We start from the raw sequence: 14,523 nt of genomic DNA, 5'->3' as shown, positions 1-14,523 counted from the left end.
CAGAGTGTGAAATATCTCAGGAGGAATAACTGGGGCTCATTCATTTCTATGGCCACTGAACAAACACTGAAAATTAGAGAGCAGAGCAAATGAATGAAGAGGATCATAAGGAAACTTACAGAATTTAGGGTCAGCAGGTGGAATCCACAATGAGTGGACAGAAAAGGGTGGCCAAAAAAGTGGGAGAAGCCTAAGAATGCAGTTTTCCAGGGCAGGGATGGCCCATCGTGGCATCTGGTGAAAGGAGGGCATGGAAGATGTAGGCAAAGAAGAACTGGAGGTTAGCAGCTAGGAGCTCATTGGGAGCCGGCTTGGAGAAGGCCTTTTGTTGCAGTGGCTACTCATTGACATGTAGAATACATTTTTATAGTTGATAGGTTAATGTTAAATACCTTAAGAGACTTGCTTTCACAGGTAAGTTATAGTGGCAACAAATATTAAAATGCGGAATGCCGGCACATAATCACGGTACCAATGATGAGTTCCTTTCTGTGATCTGTGGAGAGCATCCAGTGAATGAAAGCCATTCACCATGACTTTTCTTCTATCTTCTACTATTTCTTCTTCTGTTTCTTTCTCCTTCTCCTCACCTGAAGGGGTGTGTAACCCTTACCTGGTGGAGGACGTATAAATGACAATCACTGAATACATTACCCAGAGATGGAAATTCTGGCTGTTGAACGAAGTCATAATTGAATCTTTATTCTTTCACATACCTTCCAGCTGCATGTGGATGCTTTCTTGTCGATTTTCTCTGCCTTGGCTTTTAGACCTTCACTTATATAGCATCTAATGATGATATATAATAATACAAACAGTTGTATGTTGCATGATGTTTTTCTATTTAAATGCTCCACCTTTGTCTCTTGAAATAGTCCATACAGTAAGTGGAAGTTATTTTCTCTCTGCATAGTAAAATATGATCACTCCCAAAAGGAGCTTGTGCCAGAATAATCAGAATTAGAATTCAGATCCTTTTTGTCACAGATGAATTGTCTTACTAAGCTTTGGCATTGCATGAGGAACCACACAGAAGATATGAGAATGTGCAGGAGGCTAAGACAGGGCAGCATCATAGGATTCTGGGGAGGAGAGTCTTTCAAAGAGAACCTGGTATATAGTGTCTTGGTATTTGCTCAGGAGACTTCAAGGGAAGTGACCACCAAAAAGGCCATCGGTTGGCCATTAGCTTTGTTCCTGCTGATCTTTCAGAGAAAGGAGTCAATAGTGTAGCAAGAACAGAAATCAGATTTCAGGGGCCAAGCAGAGAGCAGTGAGGCAGACGGAGGAAACATCGGCAGTGCATGGGTGATTGAGAAGCTCAGTGAAAGGACAGATAATTAGGAATTAGGTGAGAAAGGGCAGAGTCACGTGAGGGCAGCCTGTGTTTTACGGAACACTCTTATCCTGAATGAAATACAAGAGCTTAACACTGTACATTCCTGCCAAGGGTTGTGTCCATTTTTCACTTAACAGCTAGTCTCAGCCTTTCTTCATCGGGGTGGAAATTTCTGAGAGTCTAACATGTGGATAATTGGTTGATTGCTTACTCAATTGGTTGATTCTGGTTCCAGAATAGTCACCAGTTACTATTCTCAGTGTCCTCTCTCATTGGCTTTGGAGTGAGCTGTTGCCTGCAGCCACCTTGGGGAGCCACGTGTTACCACCTTCCCCTTATAGGTCTCATGCAGGACAGATATTGTTTGGTCATCTCTGTTGCAAGCATTTGGAAGGGGCTGGTCAGGAGGGATTGTGTTTACATCTGATGGAGTCAGAAAAGCATGGGAACGCAAACCAAGCTACAAGGCTTCTAATGGAGGTCTTGGGAGTTTGTGCTTGGATGAGGGATAGGTGAGGCTTTTTCCTCCTGCAGTATACCTAGAAAGCAACATTTTCCTAGGTCTGATGAGTAAGATTCTGTCATCAACTTCTGCCATTCATTCTATCATTAACATGTAGCCTGTAATCTCATCAGAATCATTTTTTGGTTGTGCTTCAGTTTAAGTATTTGGAAATGGAAGAAGGAAACAGACATTCTAGAGGTCTATTATATGCCCCATATTTTATAGCACCTCAATTTTGTTCTCATAAAAACCCAGTGAGGTAAATACGAGGTTACTTCAAAAAGTTGGAAGAAAAACAGCAATATAAATCTTTCCGTGAACTTTTTGAAGTACATTCGTATTCTTAGTCTCATTTTATAGCCAAAAACACAGAACTTCAGAGAGATGGTGGTATGTCCAGCTAATGCAGAGCTGTAACTTGATACCAAAAGCATCTGATCTTCCCCAGACACAGGTGAAATTTTGAAAATATGGCATGCTAAGGATCAGTCATCTAAGTTCTTAGTCTTGCTAAGGTTCTGAGAACATTAAAGTTGCAGCTATTTGCAATTCTGTCTGACATATTCTTTACTGGTGTCATCTCTATAAATTCCAGATAATTTGCTCAAACATTCTAAGTAACTTTTATTGAGGTTTTCTTCTAATTGTTATGTTTTATGTACTTTTGTGGCACCTTACTTTCTTAATATGTTTAAAATGCCATCTATAAACAGAAAATGTGATAAAAAAAAAATGGCCATACATTTATCACAGAGCTAATATTGCTTTTTGCCATCTTGGATAGTAATAATTTTCCTGAAGAGGAAACAGATACAATTCTAGCTTTTCAACAATCATTCTGTTGCTACAATTCAATGAAAATCTATTTTAAAATGCACAAATGAGAAATACAAGCAATTAAGAATAAAAACAAATTAACTGGCATTGGAAATATATTAGTGTTAGCATTTCTTAAATTATTCTCCTGTGGAATAATGTGTTCTGTAAAATGGACCAAGATGTTAAAATCAGATAATGACTATCTCTTCCTCATTTGCCTAAAAAATATATTTAATGTATAGATTTTTATAATTTTAAGTTTTGTAATAAATTATTCTTAAGGCTTTAGTATCTGTCATCACTCATTGAATACTGTGATGTAGCAATAGTATGATATGTAACTGAGTAAAAATAAATTGCATTTAAAATTACTTTAATATTTTTTGGTATTCCACAGTGAGTACACAGGGTTGCTGGGTCACCTGAACTTGTTTGAGAAATTGGACAATCAGTGGAGTTACTTTCAAATTATTCATTAAATGTACCATTCATAACAGGTCAACCTTATTACTGTAAAATATGGAGTGACTCCACAGTAATTATTTAAATATTTATGTGTGAAGTTTCCTTCTTTGCATTTATCAAGTATAATAAAATGCTTATGAATAATCAGTGTCTTCACTACAGTATAACGAACAGTCTCTTTTAGCCTAATTTATACATAAAATGCCAAAGTAAATGTTAAAACATTTACAAAGTGTGTTTAGTATTCACCTCTCCCCCCCCTCCCCCCACAAAAGAAAACACCAGTATGAAATGGTTCTGTGAGTCGGTGCACTTCATCCTCTCATGCAGCCCAGTACCTAGCTCATCTATGATGGAAGAATATGATCATTTAAATGCAACAAGAACATCTTTGTAAATGGGCCTGTCCCCTTTCAGCAGCAGCACAGAGCTAGGATTCATCTCACCATTGGCTCTGCTTCCCGTAAATGGAGAAGCTGAGTTACCAAGAAGCCAGCGAGACCTTCCTCCCTTCCTGAGCTTTGAGAGCCAGGTCTTTTTAAATCCCACCCTTCCTTCCTGAGAGCCTGGGCTCAAAAGGGCAGTAAGAAGGATGGAAAAAACACACACCTCCACCCCTTGCTGGCCTTTCATCCCTTCTGAGATGGTCTCAGAGAATTTGCCAGGGAAAGTATGCCCTAGATCTAATACCGAGAGTGGCTTCAGGGTGATTTTTTTAATGGATAGAAAAAAATCATTATTAAAAATTTTTTTTTAATTATTATAGCTGAAGTTTGAAGAACACCACGGATGTTCTCTACTGAGAGTGAAGTAACTGAACACCATGTGCTCCATTCAGAGATATTTAGGGTCAAACTTTAGTTTCTATCTCCTTTATGGGTCCGTAGTAGACCATGGAGCTTGTGACTATCCCACACGTGGGACTAGGTTCACAGGGCAAGCTGAATACAATAGTCTATGTTTAACATATAACTAAAGATAATGTACAGTTTTGAATGTGTACATGTAACCATCATTATAGAAGAGAGAGCATGAAATAGGCTCAGTAATGAAGAAATAGAATCTGAGGAAGAAAGCAATAATTCTTTTGTTCAATCTTAGGGCTTCTTGTAAAGGTGACAGTGGAAAATCCTATTGACACAAAGCACTTTAGCTCCCTTTGCTCTGTTTTCCTGCTTTATAAAAGGAAGTTAAGTCGAGCCTGCTTAACTTCAGAAGCACTGTAAGTTAACTAAGGATTTCCATTCCTTCTGCCACCTCCCCAGCTCAGGCCGAGATCACCACATGCCTGGAACAGGTGCACCAACCTCATTCAATTCAAGCTTGTGTGTGTGTGTGTGTGTGTATTCTCCTACACATCACTGCTAGATTAAACCTACCAAATACCATTTTTATGGGCCTGTTTCCCTATTCAAAAATATTTAAGGGCTCCCCATTTTCTAGAGGAGAAAATTTTGCAGTATAATATTTCTCTATTCTGGCATCACACCAGCCAGATATTTCTTCTTTCCTTCATCACAATCATTATGATAATTATCAACAAACAATTATTTTGTACCTTCATTACCATAGGCTTTGCTGCCTTGGATCTTTGCATATTTTCTTTCTTGAGTCTCATCTCAAATTTCTACCCTTTCTCAAAAAGACCCAGGTAAAATCCACCTTCATTTCTCTTAAACTTCCACCCACTCTCTCCCTCTAGTGATCTGGCTCTCCTGAGAACTCCTGGTTTCAACATGTCCTCTACATGTTGGTATATTTCCTTCTGGTCTTATTTTCTGTATATGCAAACTTATATAGTGTTTATACCAAATTGGAATCACACCAATTATTTTTTATTCTCTTTTCACTTAACATATGAACATTTTCCTTTCATTAACCATTTTTGAAATGTGATTTTTAGTGATTTCATAAATAGTCTAGATCCAGTTCTACATTGTATTAAGGCATTTACATACAGCTGGAAATTTAGGTTGTTTCCTTTTTTTGTTGTTATTGCTATAATAAATAATATTTGTCCTGAACATTCTTGCTCATCTCTAATTATGTACTTGAGATAAGTTCTAAGAATGGTCTTCTTGAGAATTATTTTTATAAGATTCTTGACGTGTATTTCCAAATTACCTTCCAGATATGTTATGCATATTTTTTTCTAGTGCATAAATATGTCCATTTTATTACTGATCATCAGCACTGGGTATTATAATTTGCTTATACTGTTTGTTAATTAGGTACCTAAAACCTGTCTCATTGTAGGTGTACGTATTCTGAATACAGGCAGGCTTTTATCAAATATGTGTTTTACAAATATTTTCTTCCAGTTGGTGACTCGTCTTTTATCACTTTCTTAACAATATCTTTCTAAAAACAGAAGCTTTTAATTTTTGATGATGTAAAGCCACTTGACCATGACTATGCTAGTTGTGGTGCTCTTTTACCTGCTGGTAATCCTGCACCAACTGGGCCGATTGTTGAGCTAAGGCTGGGTTTGGAGCCCAAGATCCATCAAGCCTGTTCACAGACTGGGTCACAAACCCTTCACATGCCAGGCTGGGTCCCCAGACCCCTCACACGCCTTGCTGGGTCACCAGACCGCTTCATGCAGGTCTGTGAGCTAGGTAACCAGCCAAAAGGTCCTTGGAGCCATAGGTTGGAAAGCATGGCTGCATGGGGTGGACGCCCAAGGCCAACGCCCACCTGCCTGCTTCACCAAACTCTTCTCTACTCTCTCTCTCTGAAAAACACAAGAATAGCAACAAAACTAAAAAGATACATTGGTGTACATGCACACTAACTGCACGCACGCACGCACACACACACACACACACACACACACACAATTTGCTTACAAAGGATGTGCTAAAACCACACCCAACTGGACCCAAGGCAAGGGCCCTGACCAAACTATTCTATTTTCCCAACAAGCCACCCCTTCAGGGTCCTCACCGTACAATCTACATGTTCAGAACCTTCTCCAATGTTCCCTTAGTGAAGATAAATTACCCTTACATTCACACATTACACATTCCATCCCAGTCCCAAAAGTCTTTAGCTTGTTGCAGCACCACCTCAAAAGTCCAAAGTCCAAAGTCTCATCTGAGACCAAAAGCAAAAGTCGTTCCAGCTGTGAACCTGTAAAGAGTCAAAAACAAGTGTGTCTACTTCCAAGATACAGTGGGACAGACATTGGGTACACATTCCCATTCCATAAGAGAGGAATAGAAAGGAAAAACAGTCCCCACACAAATCAAAAACCCAAACAGGACAAACATTAAGTACACTGAGGCACCTCGATCCCCAAAGTATTGGGCAACCTCGCTCCTACAGCTCCACCAAGTGCAGACCATTGAGCTGCCCTGGTGCCTGCGGCTTTTCCAGGCCAGCACTGCACACTGCCAGCAGCCCCACGGTTCTGGGCTCCTGGTGGCAGTCCTGCCATCCTGGCTCCACTAGACATTTCCTCAGTGTGGGTTCTCTGTGGGGGCTCTGACCCCACTTTTCTGCTCCACATTGCTCTGTAGATGACCTCCACGACGGCTCAACCCCTGCAGCAGGTCTCCGCCTGAGTCCCCCAACTTATTCATACATCTTCCAAAATCTAGGTGGAGGCTGCCACGCCTCCACTGCTCTCACATACTGCTGGCCTGCAAACTTAACACAATGTGAATGCCACCAAGGTTTTCGGCTTTTTTTCTTTGGAGGTGCTGAGGCAAGATTGCTCCAGCCAGAGCCGCTGGGAATCTGGGAGCAGTTTGCTGAGGGCAGCTGCACCCCAGGTCTGTCCTCAGGACAACTCAGTTCTCCTAAGATGGGAGGGGCGCTCTCCCAAACTTCTCAAATGCCCTCAGGGCCTGTGACAGGTGGGGCACCCATCCAGACTTCTCAAAGGTATTTAGGGCTTTTTTCCCCATTGTCTTGGCTCTTCGCACCTGGCTGCCTCACCACCAAGAAAATGTCTTTAGCAAACAGCTTATCCGCTTCTCCCTTGTGTTTTTCTCCTGCTCTGCGCTTCTCTACCGCATAGCCAAGCTGCAAATTTTCCAAATCTTTATGCTCTGCTTCCCTTTACATTCTGGCTTTTGAATTACTTCAATCAGCTCAGCCTACACTGGCTACTCACTCAGTATCAAGCAGTTTTGCAGCATTTGCCCACAGCTGCATTCATCCAGTCCGTAAAGGAGTGACTGCCTCACCTTTGTGCATTATCTGTGGCTCTCTTGTAACTGCTGCCACTGAGACAGGCATGTAGTAATGGAGAAAAGGTTTTCCACCTTTTCACCAGGTGACAACATACTTGAAATTCTGCAGGGGCACCCATCCTTGGGTCATCTGCCCATCTGCATGTGGCACTCTTTTCTCGGGTTTTATGGCACCTGGCCAGCCATCGGGGTTAAGTGGCACCCTCTGAGCCTTTTGCCTTCAGACAAACGCATCATGCATTTGCTACATAGTCTCTAGAGCATATTACACCATTTACCCCTAGGTCTCATAGTTTTAGCAGCCAGGGGCTCTCCCTGTTTCTGCTGCTTTACTGTCTCCATTTCTCGTGCACAACAGTTCATGCCTGGAGATGCATGGTTTTCCCCAACTCACCACTGGGTTGGTCGTCTTCCCTGGTGTGAGAGGCAGGAGTGGCCAGTCCCTGCACGTCATCCTCCAGGACATTTATCCATGTCTCTAACAACTCTGCTTTCTGCTGCAAATCTTGATCAGTTTGCAGCATAGTGAACAACAGCCAGGCTCTGATCAGCAGAAAAGTTGCCACTGGGCACCACGTGCTCAAAGATAGCCACATTTCCTCCTTCTTCCAAGGGGTTTTAGCTCCTGTACCTGCTCAGAATCCTGTCACAGACTATGTCAATTGTGGTGCCACGGCAAGGGCTAATGTCAGAATCCTGCCGACTACACTAATTTGTCTGGCTAGGCTAAGGCCTAGAATCCTCACAGCGCCAATTGTCTAGCTGTTCGTGGTGCCAGTTGTAAAGCTAGGCAACAATGACTACTCCAGTTGTGGTGCTCTTTTACCTGCTGGTAATCCTGCACCAACTGGGCTGATTGTCGAGCTAAAGATGGTTCTGGAGCCCACAGACCCCTCAAGCCTGTTCACAGACTGGGTCACAAACCCTTCACATGCCAGGCTGGGTCCCCAGACTCCTCACACGCCAGGCTGGGTCACCAGACCCCTTCATTCAGGTCTGTGAGCTAGGTAACTGGCCAAAAGGTCCTTGGAGCCATAGGTTAGAAAGGCTGCATAGGGCAGATGCCCGAGGCTGACTCCCACCTGCCTGCTTCACCAAACTCCCCTCTACTCTCTCTCTCTCTGAAGAACACAAGAATAGCAACAAAACTAAAAAGATACACTGGGGGCCAGTCCCATGGCTCACTCGGAAGAGTGCAGCACTGGTAGCACAGCGGCGCTGGGAGCACCAAGGCCGCAGGTTCGGACCTTATATAGGGATGACTGGTGCGCTCACTGGCTGAGCGCGGTGCGGGCGACACCAAGCCAAGGGTTGCAATCCCCTTACAGGTCACAAAAAAAAAAAAAAAAAGAAGATACATTGGTGTGCATGTGCACTAACTATATATACACACACATACAATTTGCTTACAAAGGATGTGCTAAAACCACACCCAACTGGACCTGAGGCAAGGGCCCTGACCAAACTATTCTATTTTCCCAACAGATGACTTTCAGTATATCAAATTTTGCCGTGGACTTTGCCTTTTGGATCATACCTTAGAAATCCTCACCTAATCTGAAGTCACAAAGATTTTCTCCTGTGTTTTCTTCAGAAGTTTAAAAGTTTTAGGTTCTATATTTAGACTTATGATTCATTTAGTGTTAATTTTTGCATATGGTATGAGATACAGATGAAGGTTCATTCTTTTTGTGGTAATTAGTAAAAGATTAGGAATTTTACCAGATAAGAAACTTGGAGTCTATATAAGGCATGTTTGTTGTTTAAGGGAGAGGGGAAAAGTTTGCCTTTAACATAATAGAGGGTAAATTAATTATTGCTACCCATTCATATCTTGAGTCTAATTTGGGGCATGCTTCAAATTAATGGATGGGATCGGCCCGTGGCTCATTTGGTAGAATGTGATGCTGATAACACCAAGGCCACGGGTTCGGATCCTTATACAGGGATGGCCAGCTGCTCACTTGGGAGAGCGTGGTGCTTACACCGCCAAGTCTAGGGTTGGGATCCCCTTACCGGTCATCTTCTAAAAAAAAAAAAAAAAAAGTAATGGATGAATGGTTATTGGCAGGAAACCATACACTATTATTACCTCTTAGGTTATTTGTTTGGGGGATAGATTTATTTCCCTTAAACAATTAATGTAATTGTATTAGTTTATTTATTTGTACAACAAGCATTTTTGAGGACCTATAAAGTGCAAGTACTATAGTAGAAGATGTGGAAAAATAATTTCATTGCCATACCATGAATAACCTGCATACAATTAACATCTGAATTCCAAAGTGAAAGGGAGACAAAGTCATTAACTTTTTTGAATCACAAAATTATTATTGTATGAGGAACATCTGCCAGCATTGAGAGACTTGCACACTTGGGAATGCACTAATAAAAATTATGAAGGAAAGGACTGTGATAAATAACATTTTGTAGTGAATATAGCTCGGGGTTATTTGTGAAATAAAGAGTTTCTCAGCAGTCGGGAGTGCCACCAAAGCTTTTTAATCACCTGCATTTTTCTCTGTAGGTCATCAGCTCAATGAGCTCCCTTTCTGAGTACTGCCTGCCTTCCATTCTGCGCACATTATTTGACTGGTATAAAAGGCAAAATGGTATTGAGGATGAGTCACATGAATACAGACCAAGAACAAGCAATAAATCAAAAAGGTACATTTCTTTGTGTAAAGATTGTAGGTTTTGGGTTTTTTGGTCTTTTTTTTTTTTTTAAGAAACAATTCAGAATAAGAATCTGGGCATCTAGGTCTTCCTGACTCTTCCCAAGGATGCCTAGCAGGTGCTGCAGGGCCCCCTTGTCTGTAGCAGGTAAAATATTTGGAGCAGCTAGTCACTGCCAGTCCTCACAGAGTGAAAATTCATACACACAAGCTTATTTCGACATCGGTAGGGATGGGGTATAAAGGGCTCCAGATCACCCTCTTGTCTGCTTTCTTCTGTTCTGTCCCCTGCAGTCTACACCAAAAGCAGAAGGCCAGCTGCAGGCCTCACAGGACATACCGAGGTATTTTAGTCCTCGTCCTAATAACCTTGAGTGCTCAGTGTACTGTGGTGGGAAGGACCCTGAACTAGATGTTAGCGTAGTCCTGGCACTGCCTCTGATTAGCCACGTGAATTTGGGCAGCTCACCACCTCTCCGTACCTGTCTCTTTGTGAGCAAAACAGGGAAGTTAGGTTACACCATCTCGGACTCTTCCTTCCAGCTGAAAATTTTACTTATTCTGTGGTCCCCTCCTCCTGTGGGTTTGAAAAGTACAACCGGCTGCTACACGAGCTCTTCAGTAGCTGTAAAAGTTAAGACTCTCATATGGTCTGATTAATGTGTCTTCCCCAAATTTTAAGTAAATACACATAATTTCATATGTTTGAAATCAACCTAGTACAGGCAAGGCAGTGAATATAGGAAAGTTTAATATAGTTTTTTAAAAATAAGAGATTATTTTAAAAGCAGATTTCTCCACAAATTAATTATACATTTTTGTAATGCTTTTAAAGACAGTAAACTGAAAGTAATCACTCAGAAAAGCAAATGTATACTACTTCTTGGGAGTGGCTTATCCCTCTCATTTTTCTTGACAGTCCTAATTATTTTTTAAAAAAATACAGACTTCTCTTGAAATTGAAGATCTGTAATTTTACCAAATTATGTTTTATCTGAACATGTAATTTAGTTGCATAATATGCTTAAGTTTTACACAGGATTCAATAATTTATTTATCATTTTGTTTGGGGGAGAGATGAATAACTTTTTCATATTGAATAATTCTTTTTAGTTGAAGAAGGAATTTTTTTGTTGAAATATAACTTACATACCATAAAATTCACCCTTTTGTTATATAATTCAATGTTTTTAGTATATTCGCAGGGTTGTGCAACCATCACCACTGTCTAATTCCAGAACATTTCATCCCCCCAAAAGAAACCTTGTATTCCTTAGCAGTCTCTCCTCATAAATACTTTTTTAATTCATCAAGTTTTAAAGGTAGAATTTCAATTATATAGCTGAAAATGATTCTGACTATGTGATTAATAAATTAATGGCACCATTTTATTATTTTTCCCGTATTACATGTTGGATTTTGAACAGATATGAAAACTTTCCTGGAGCTAGGGAGTGGAACGATTTTAGTGAGTTGAATTAAAAGAGTTTTAGTTTTGCTCCTCTGTTTTGTCAGAATTTAGTTCCTGAAACTAGATTTTTTTATGGATTGATTTATTTATGGATTGAAAATAATAGGTGTTTTAAATTGTGTTACTGATTGTTTTCAGGAAATCAGAGTAACTGCTAAGAACAAATATAGAATCAGGAAAATTCAACTCAGTAACATTTCAGTTACATTTGAACATTTTAACAATTGAATGTGTGAGAAAAAGCCAAAAGAGGGTCTCCAGAGCATGTTATAGCTAGTAATGTGAGGTTCTGTTAATAGAAAAAAGAGAAACTTTAGGGAGGGGCATAAGCAAGTGAAAATAGTGAAATGTGAAGAATGTACATTGGGTTATGATTTCTAAGATTAGTATAATATCAACATTTTGGCTGCCAAATAAATTTGTCAGATGCCTCTGGTTCGAGGCGGTGAGACCTCAAACCAGCAATAAAGTTGAATTCATTATTGAAAGAGTGTATGTCTTACGTTCACTTGAAAGCATAATTTGGCTTATTAAATAAAATGGAATTAGAGGTTAATTTTTATTTTTTTTTCTCCCAAGAACTGCTGCTTTCTCAGGGCCCTATGGCCACTTGTGAAGAGGCTTTATCAGGTTCTCTCGCTGCCTTTTGGTCCTTCCTTTTGGTCTTTCCTCCCTCCTGTTTCCTCATTCCGTGGTGCAGTGGGTTATGAGTACCTCCTTTTCCATGCAGTTCGTACATGTCCTCCCCCCTGGCCAGCAGTAGCACATTCTAGTTCTAGTGGGTCTTGAAGGACTTCACATAGATGGTTTTGCTGACCGTTCTTCCTCTGGGCAGAAATGACAAATGATATCCTAAATGATCCCAAATCGTAAATGATCCTAAATGAATGAGTTCCTGCCCTACAAATACATTTTCCCTTGAAAGTCAAGCTACTGCTTCCCTCCTTAACCCATTCTGTCATCCACCAGCCTTCGCTTGACTCAAGGTGACAGAGCGCCTCCAGAAGTCCTTTTTTGTATCTTTAAATATCACATTCCTTTCTTCTTATTCCCTCTTAACTGAAGAGAAAAACATTTTATATGTAAAAGTCTTGATTTATTTTGAAAATATCTTCCTGAAAAGTTTAAATCCTGTCATCCTTCCTCACTGGTTTTATTTAATATACAAGTATTGAGTGTTTATGTGTTTGGGAAATGATGCTAAATACATGCCTCATCTTCTCAAACCTTTATATAAATACTATTACTATTCCCACTTTGTAGATAGAGAAATTGCTGGTAAGTAGAAGAGGCATAATTCTAAGCCAGAACTATCCCACACCAAAGTCAGTGCTCTTAGCCACTAGTCCTTGCCAAGGGACATGGCAATCATGTCATTTGTCTTTCTTTGTTCAATTCCAAATGAGCCCTCAGTCAGTGTGGTAGGTAAGCCAAAAAACAGGGTAGAGGGGACACATTTCTGCCCTTCTGACAGCGCTAACTCTGCTCCCTGACTTTTGAATGAGTGCAAATGACTCCACCTTGCCTCTCCCCCTCTCTTCCATCTGCCTTTTAGTCTTTCTTCCAACACGCCTTCGCCCCTTCATTCCTCTTTGCGCTAAATCTCAAGTAGCAGAGGGGCAAGAGGAAAGGAACAGGGAGAGAAAATGAAAAGTAATGCTGGCCTCTTCTTTGCCCGTTGTAGTCCTGCTCCATTTGGTAATCATATCATTTCCTCATTATTTCCTTACACTGTTCAGCTCTTTTCACAAGTCCCTTTTCATGAATACCTCATGTGTACCTGTCTCACGTTTGTGTCACATTCTACACGTGATAGAATTCCTGGGTTGAAAGGTATCTTAGGAAAGTCCACAAGATGAGGTTACAGATTCACAAATAGCTGCTCAAGTTAGCATGGTTGAAATTTTTAAACTTGAAGTCAAATGTTGCGACTTTGAATCCAGTATAGTCCACTGTGCCACATTGATAAGAGAAAGAGCATTAGCATGTGTTTACCACTGCAGTCTTGTAATAACAAAATGGGTTTGCAGTCCATTGGGATGAGTCCTAGACTGTTGATGAATTATATCACTCTGAGGATGTCTTCAGTGCCATTTAATAGGAATATTTTAAATTTTACAGCGATGAACAGCAGCGAGACTACTTAATGGAAAGACGGGACCTCGCCATTGATTTTATTTTTTCTTTAGTATTAATAGAAGTTTTGAAACAGGTAGGTAATTAATTTATTGTTACTTTTAAATAGCACTTATTAATCTAAAAACTAATCAAGCTTTGAAAGTCTAAATTTATTCAATTGTTTATGAATTCCAAATACTGGGTCACATATGAATTATGTTTATTGATTGCTAAAAGTCATATGTAGTTATTGAAAGTACTGTTACTGATTTGATCTTTAACATTCTCTTCCAAGTTAAGAATCATCTTTTCATTTTTTTCTTTTTTTCAGATTCCACTTCATCCTGTAATAGACAGTTTAATACATGATGTTATTAACCTGGCTTTCAAGCACTTTAAGTACAAAGAAGGGTAAGGTGATTTCTCACCTTAGAATATTGAAGAAGTTGGGTGCTTAACACTAAATCAATCGTTTGCTCTTTTCAGACAACCAGGGGTCCCTAATTTGTCTAATTATACCTTCTCTTAGGTACCTTGGTCCTAACACTGGCAATATGCACATCGTGGCAGACCTGTATGCAGAAGTCATTGGAGTGCTGGCACAAGCTAAGTAAGTGAACATCAGAGCCCTTTACTGTGAGAACATGAGTGCCTCTTCTTTCCTCCCCGCCCTCACTTAAGGGGGGATATTGTGAGCTAAAGGAACTAGGGCTCTTCTTGCCATGTGTGCCCCATCTCTGAAACTGACTAGAAACTCCTCCAAGGCAGATACTAAGTTATCTTGTTCACGACCAGTTGGGCCAGATTCTACCCAGAGTCTATGGGTTTCTGACAATTGCATAAAAGAAAGAAATGGGCTAACCAAATTACTTTTCTCTCTGCTCAAATATGCCAAAGAAGGTTATCAGTTTTTAAAGTTCTGTTTCTATAGT

At 40.3% G+C, this 14,523-nt stretch overlaps 1 protein-coding gene across 5 annotated transcripts in view; it reads left to right on the top strand.

Annotated features, from left to right (window-relative positions):
- Positions 1-14,523, top strand: part of FRY (FRY microtubule binding protein) — a 216,918-nt gene that overhangs the window by 42,388 nt on the left and 160,007 nt on the right. For all 5 annotated transcript variants that reach the window (XM_063101926.1, XM_063101924.1, XM_063101923.1 and 2 more), the window contains exons 4-7: positions 9,855-9,994; positions 13,595-13,685; positions 13,923-14,002; positions 14,121-14,201. In XM_063101926.1, coding sequence (XP_062957996.1) covers positions 9,855-9,994; positions 13,595-13,685; positions 13,923-14,002; positions 14,121-14,201 — 392 coding nt within the window. The remainder of the gene's footprint in view (positions 1-9,854; positions 9,995-13,594; positions 13,686-13,922; positions 14,003-14,120; positions 14,202-14,523) is intronic.

This window comes from Cynocephalus volans, chromosome 7, assembly GCF_027409185.1.
Source record: "Cynocephalus volans isolate mCynVol1 chromosome 7, mCynVol1.pri, whole genome shotgun sequence".
NCBI lineage: Eukaryota > Metazoa > Chordata > Mammalia > Dermoptera > Cynocephalidae > Cynocephalus > Cynocephalus volans.
Note: the sequence above shows the minus strand (reverse complement) of the source record. Positions and strands in the feature narration are given on the sequence as shown.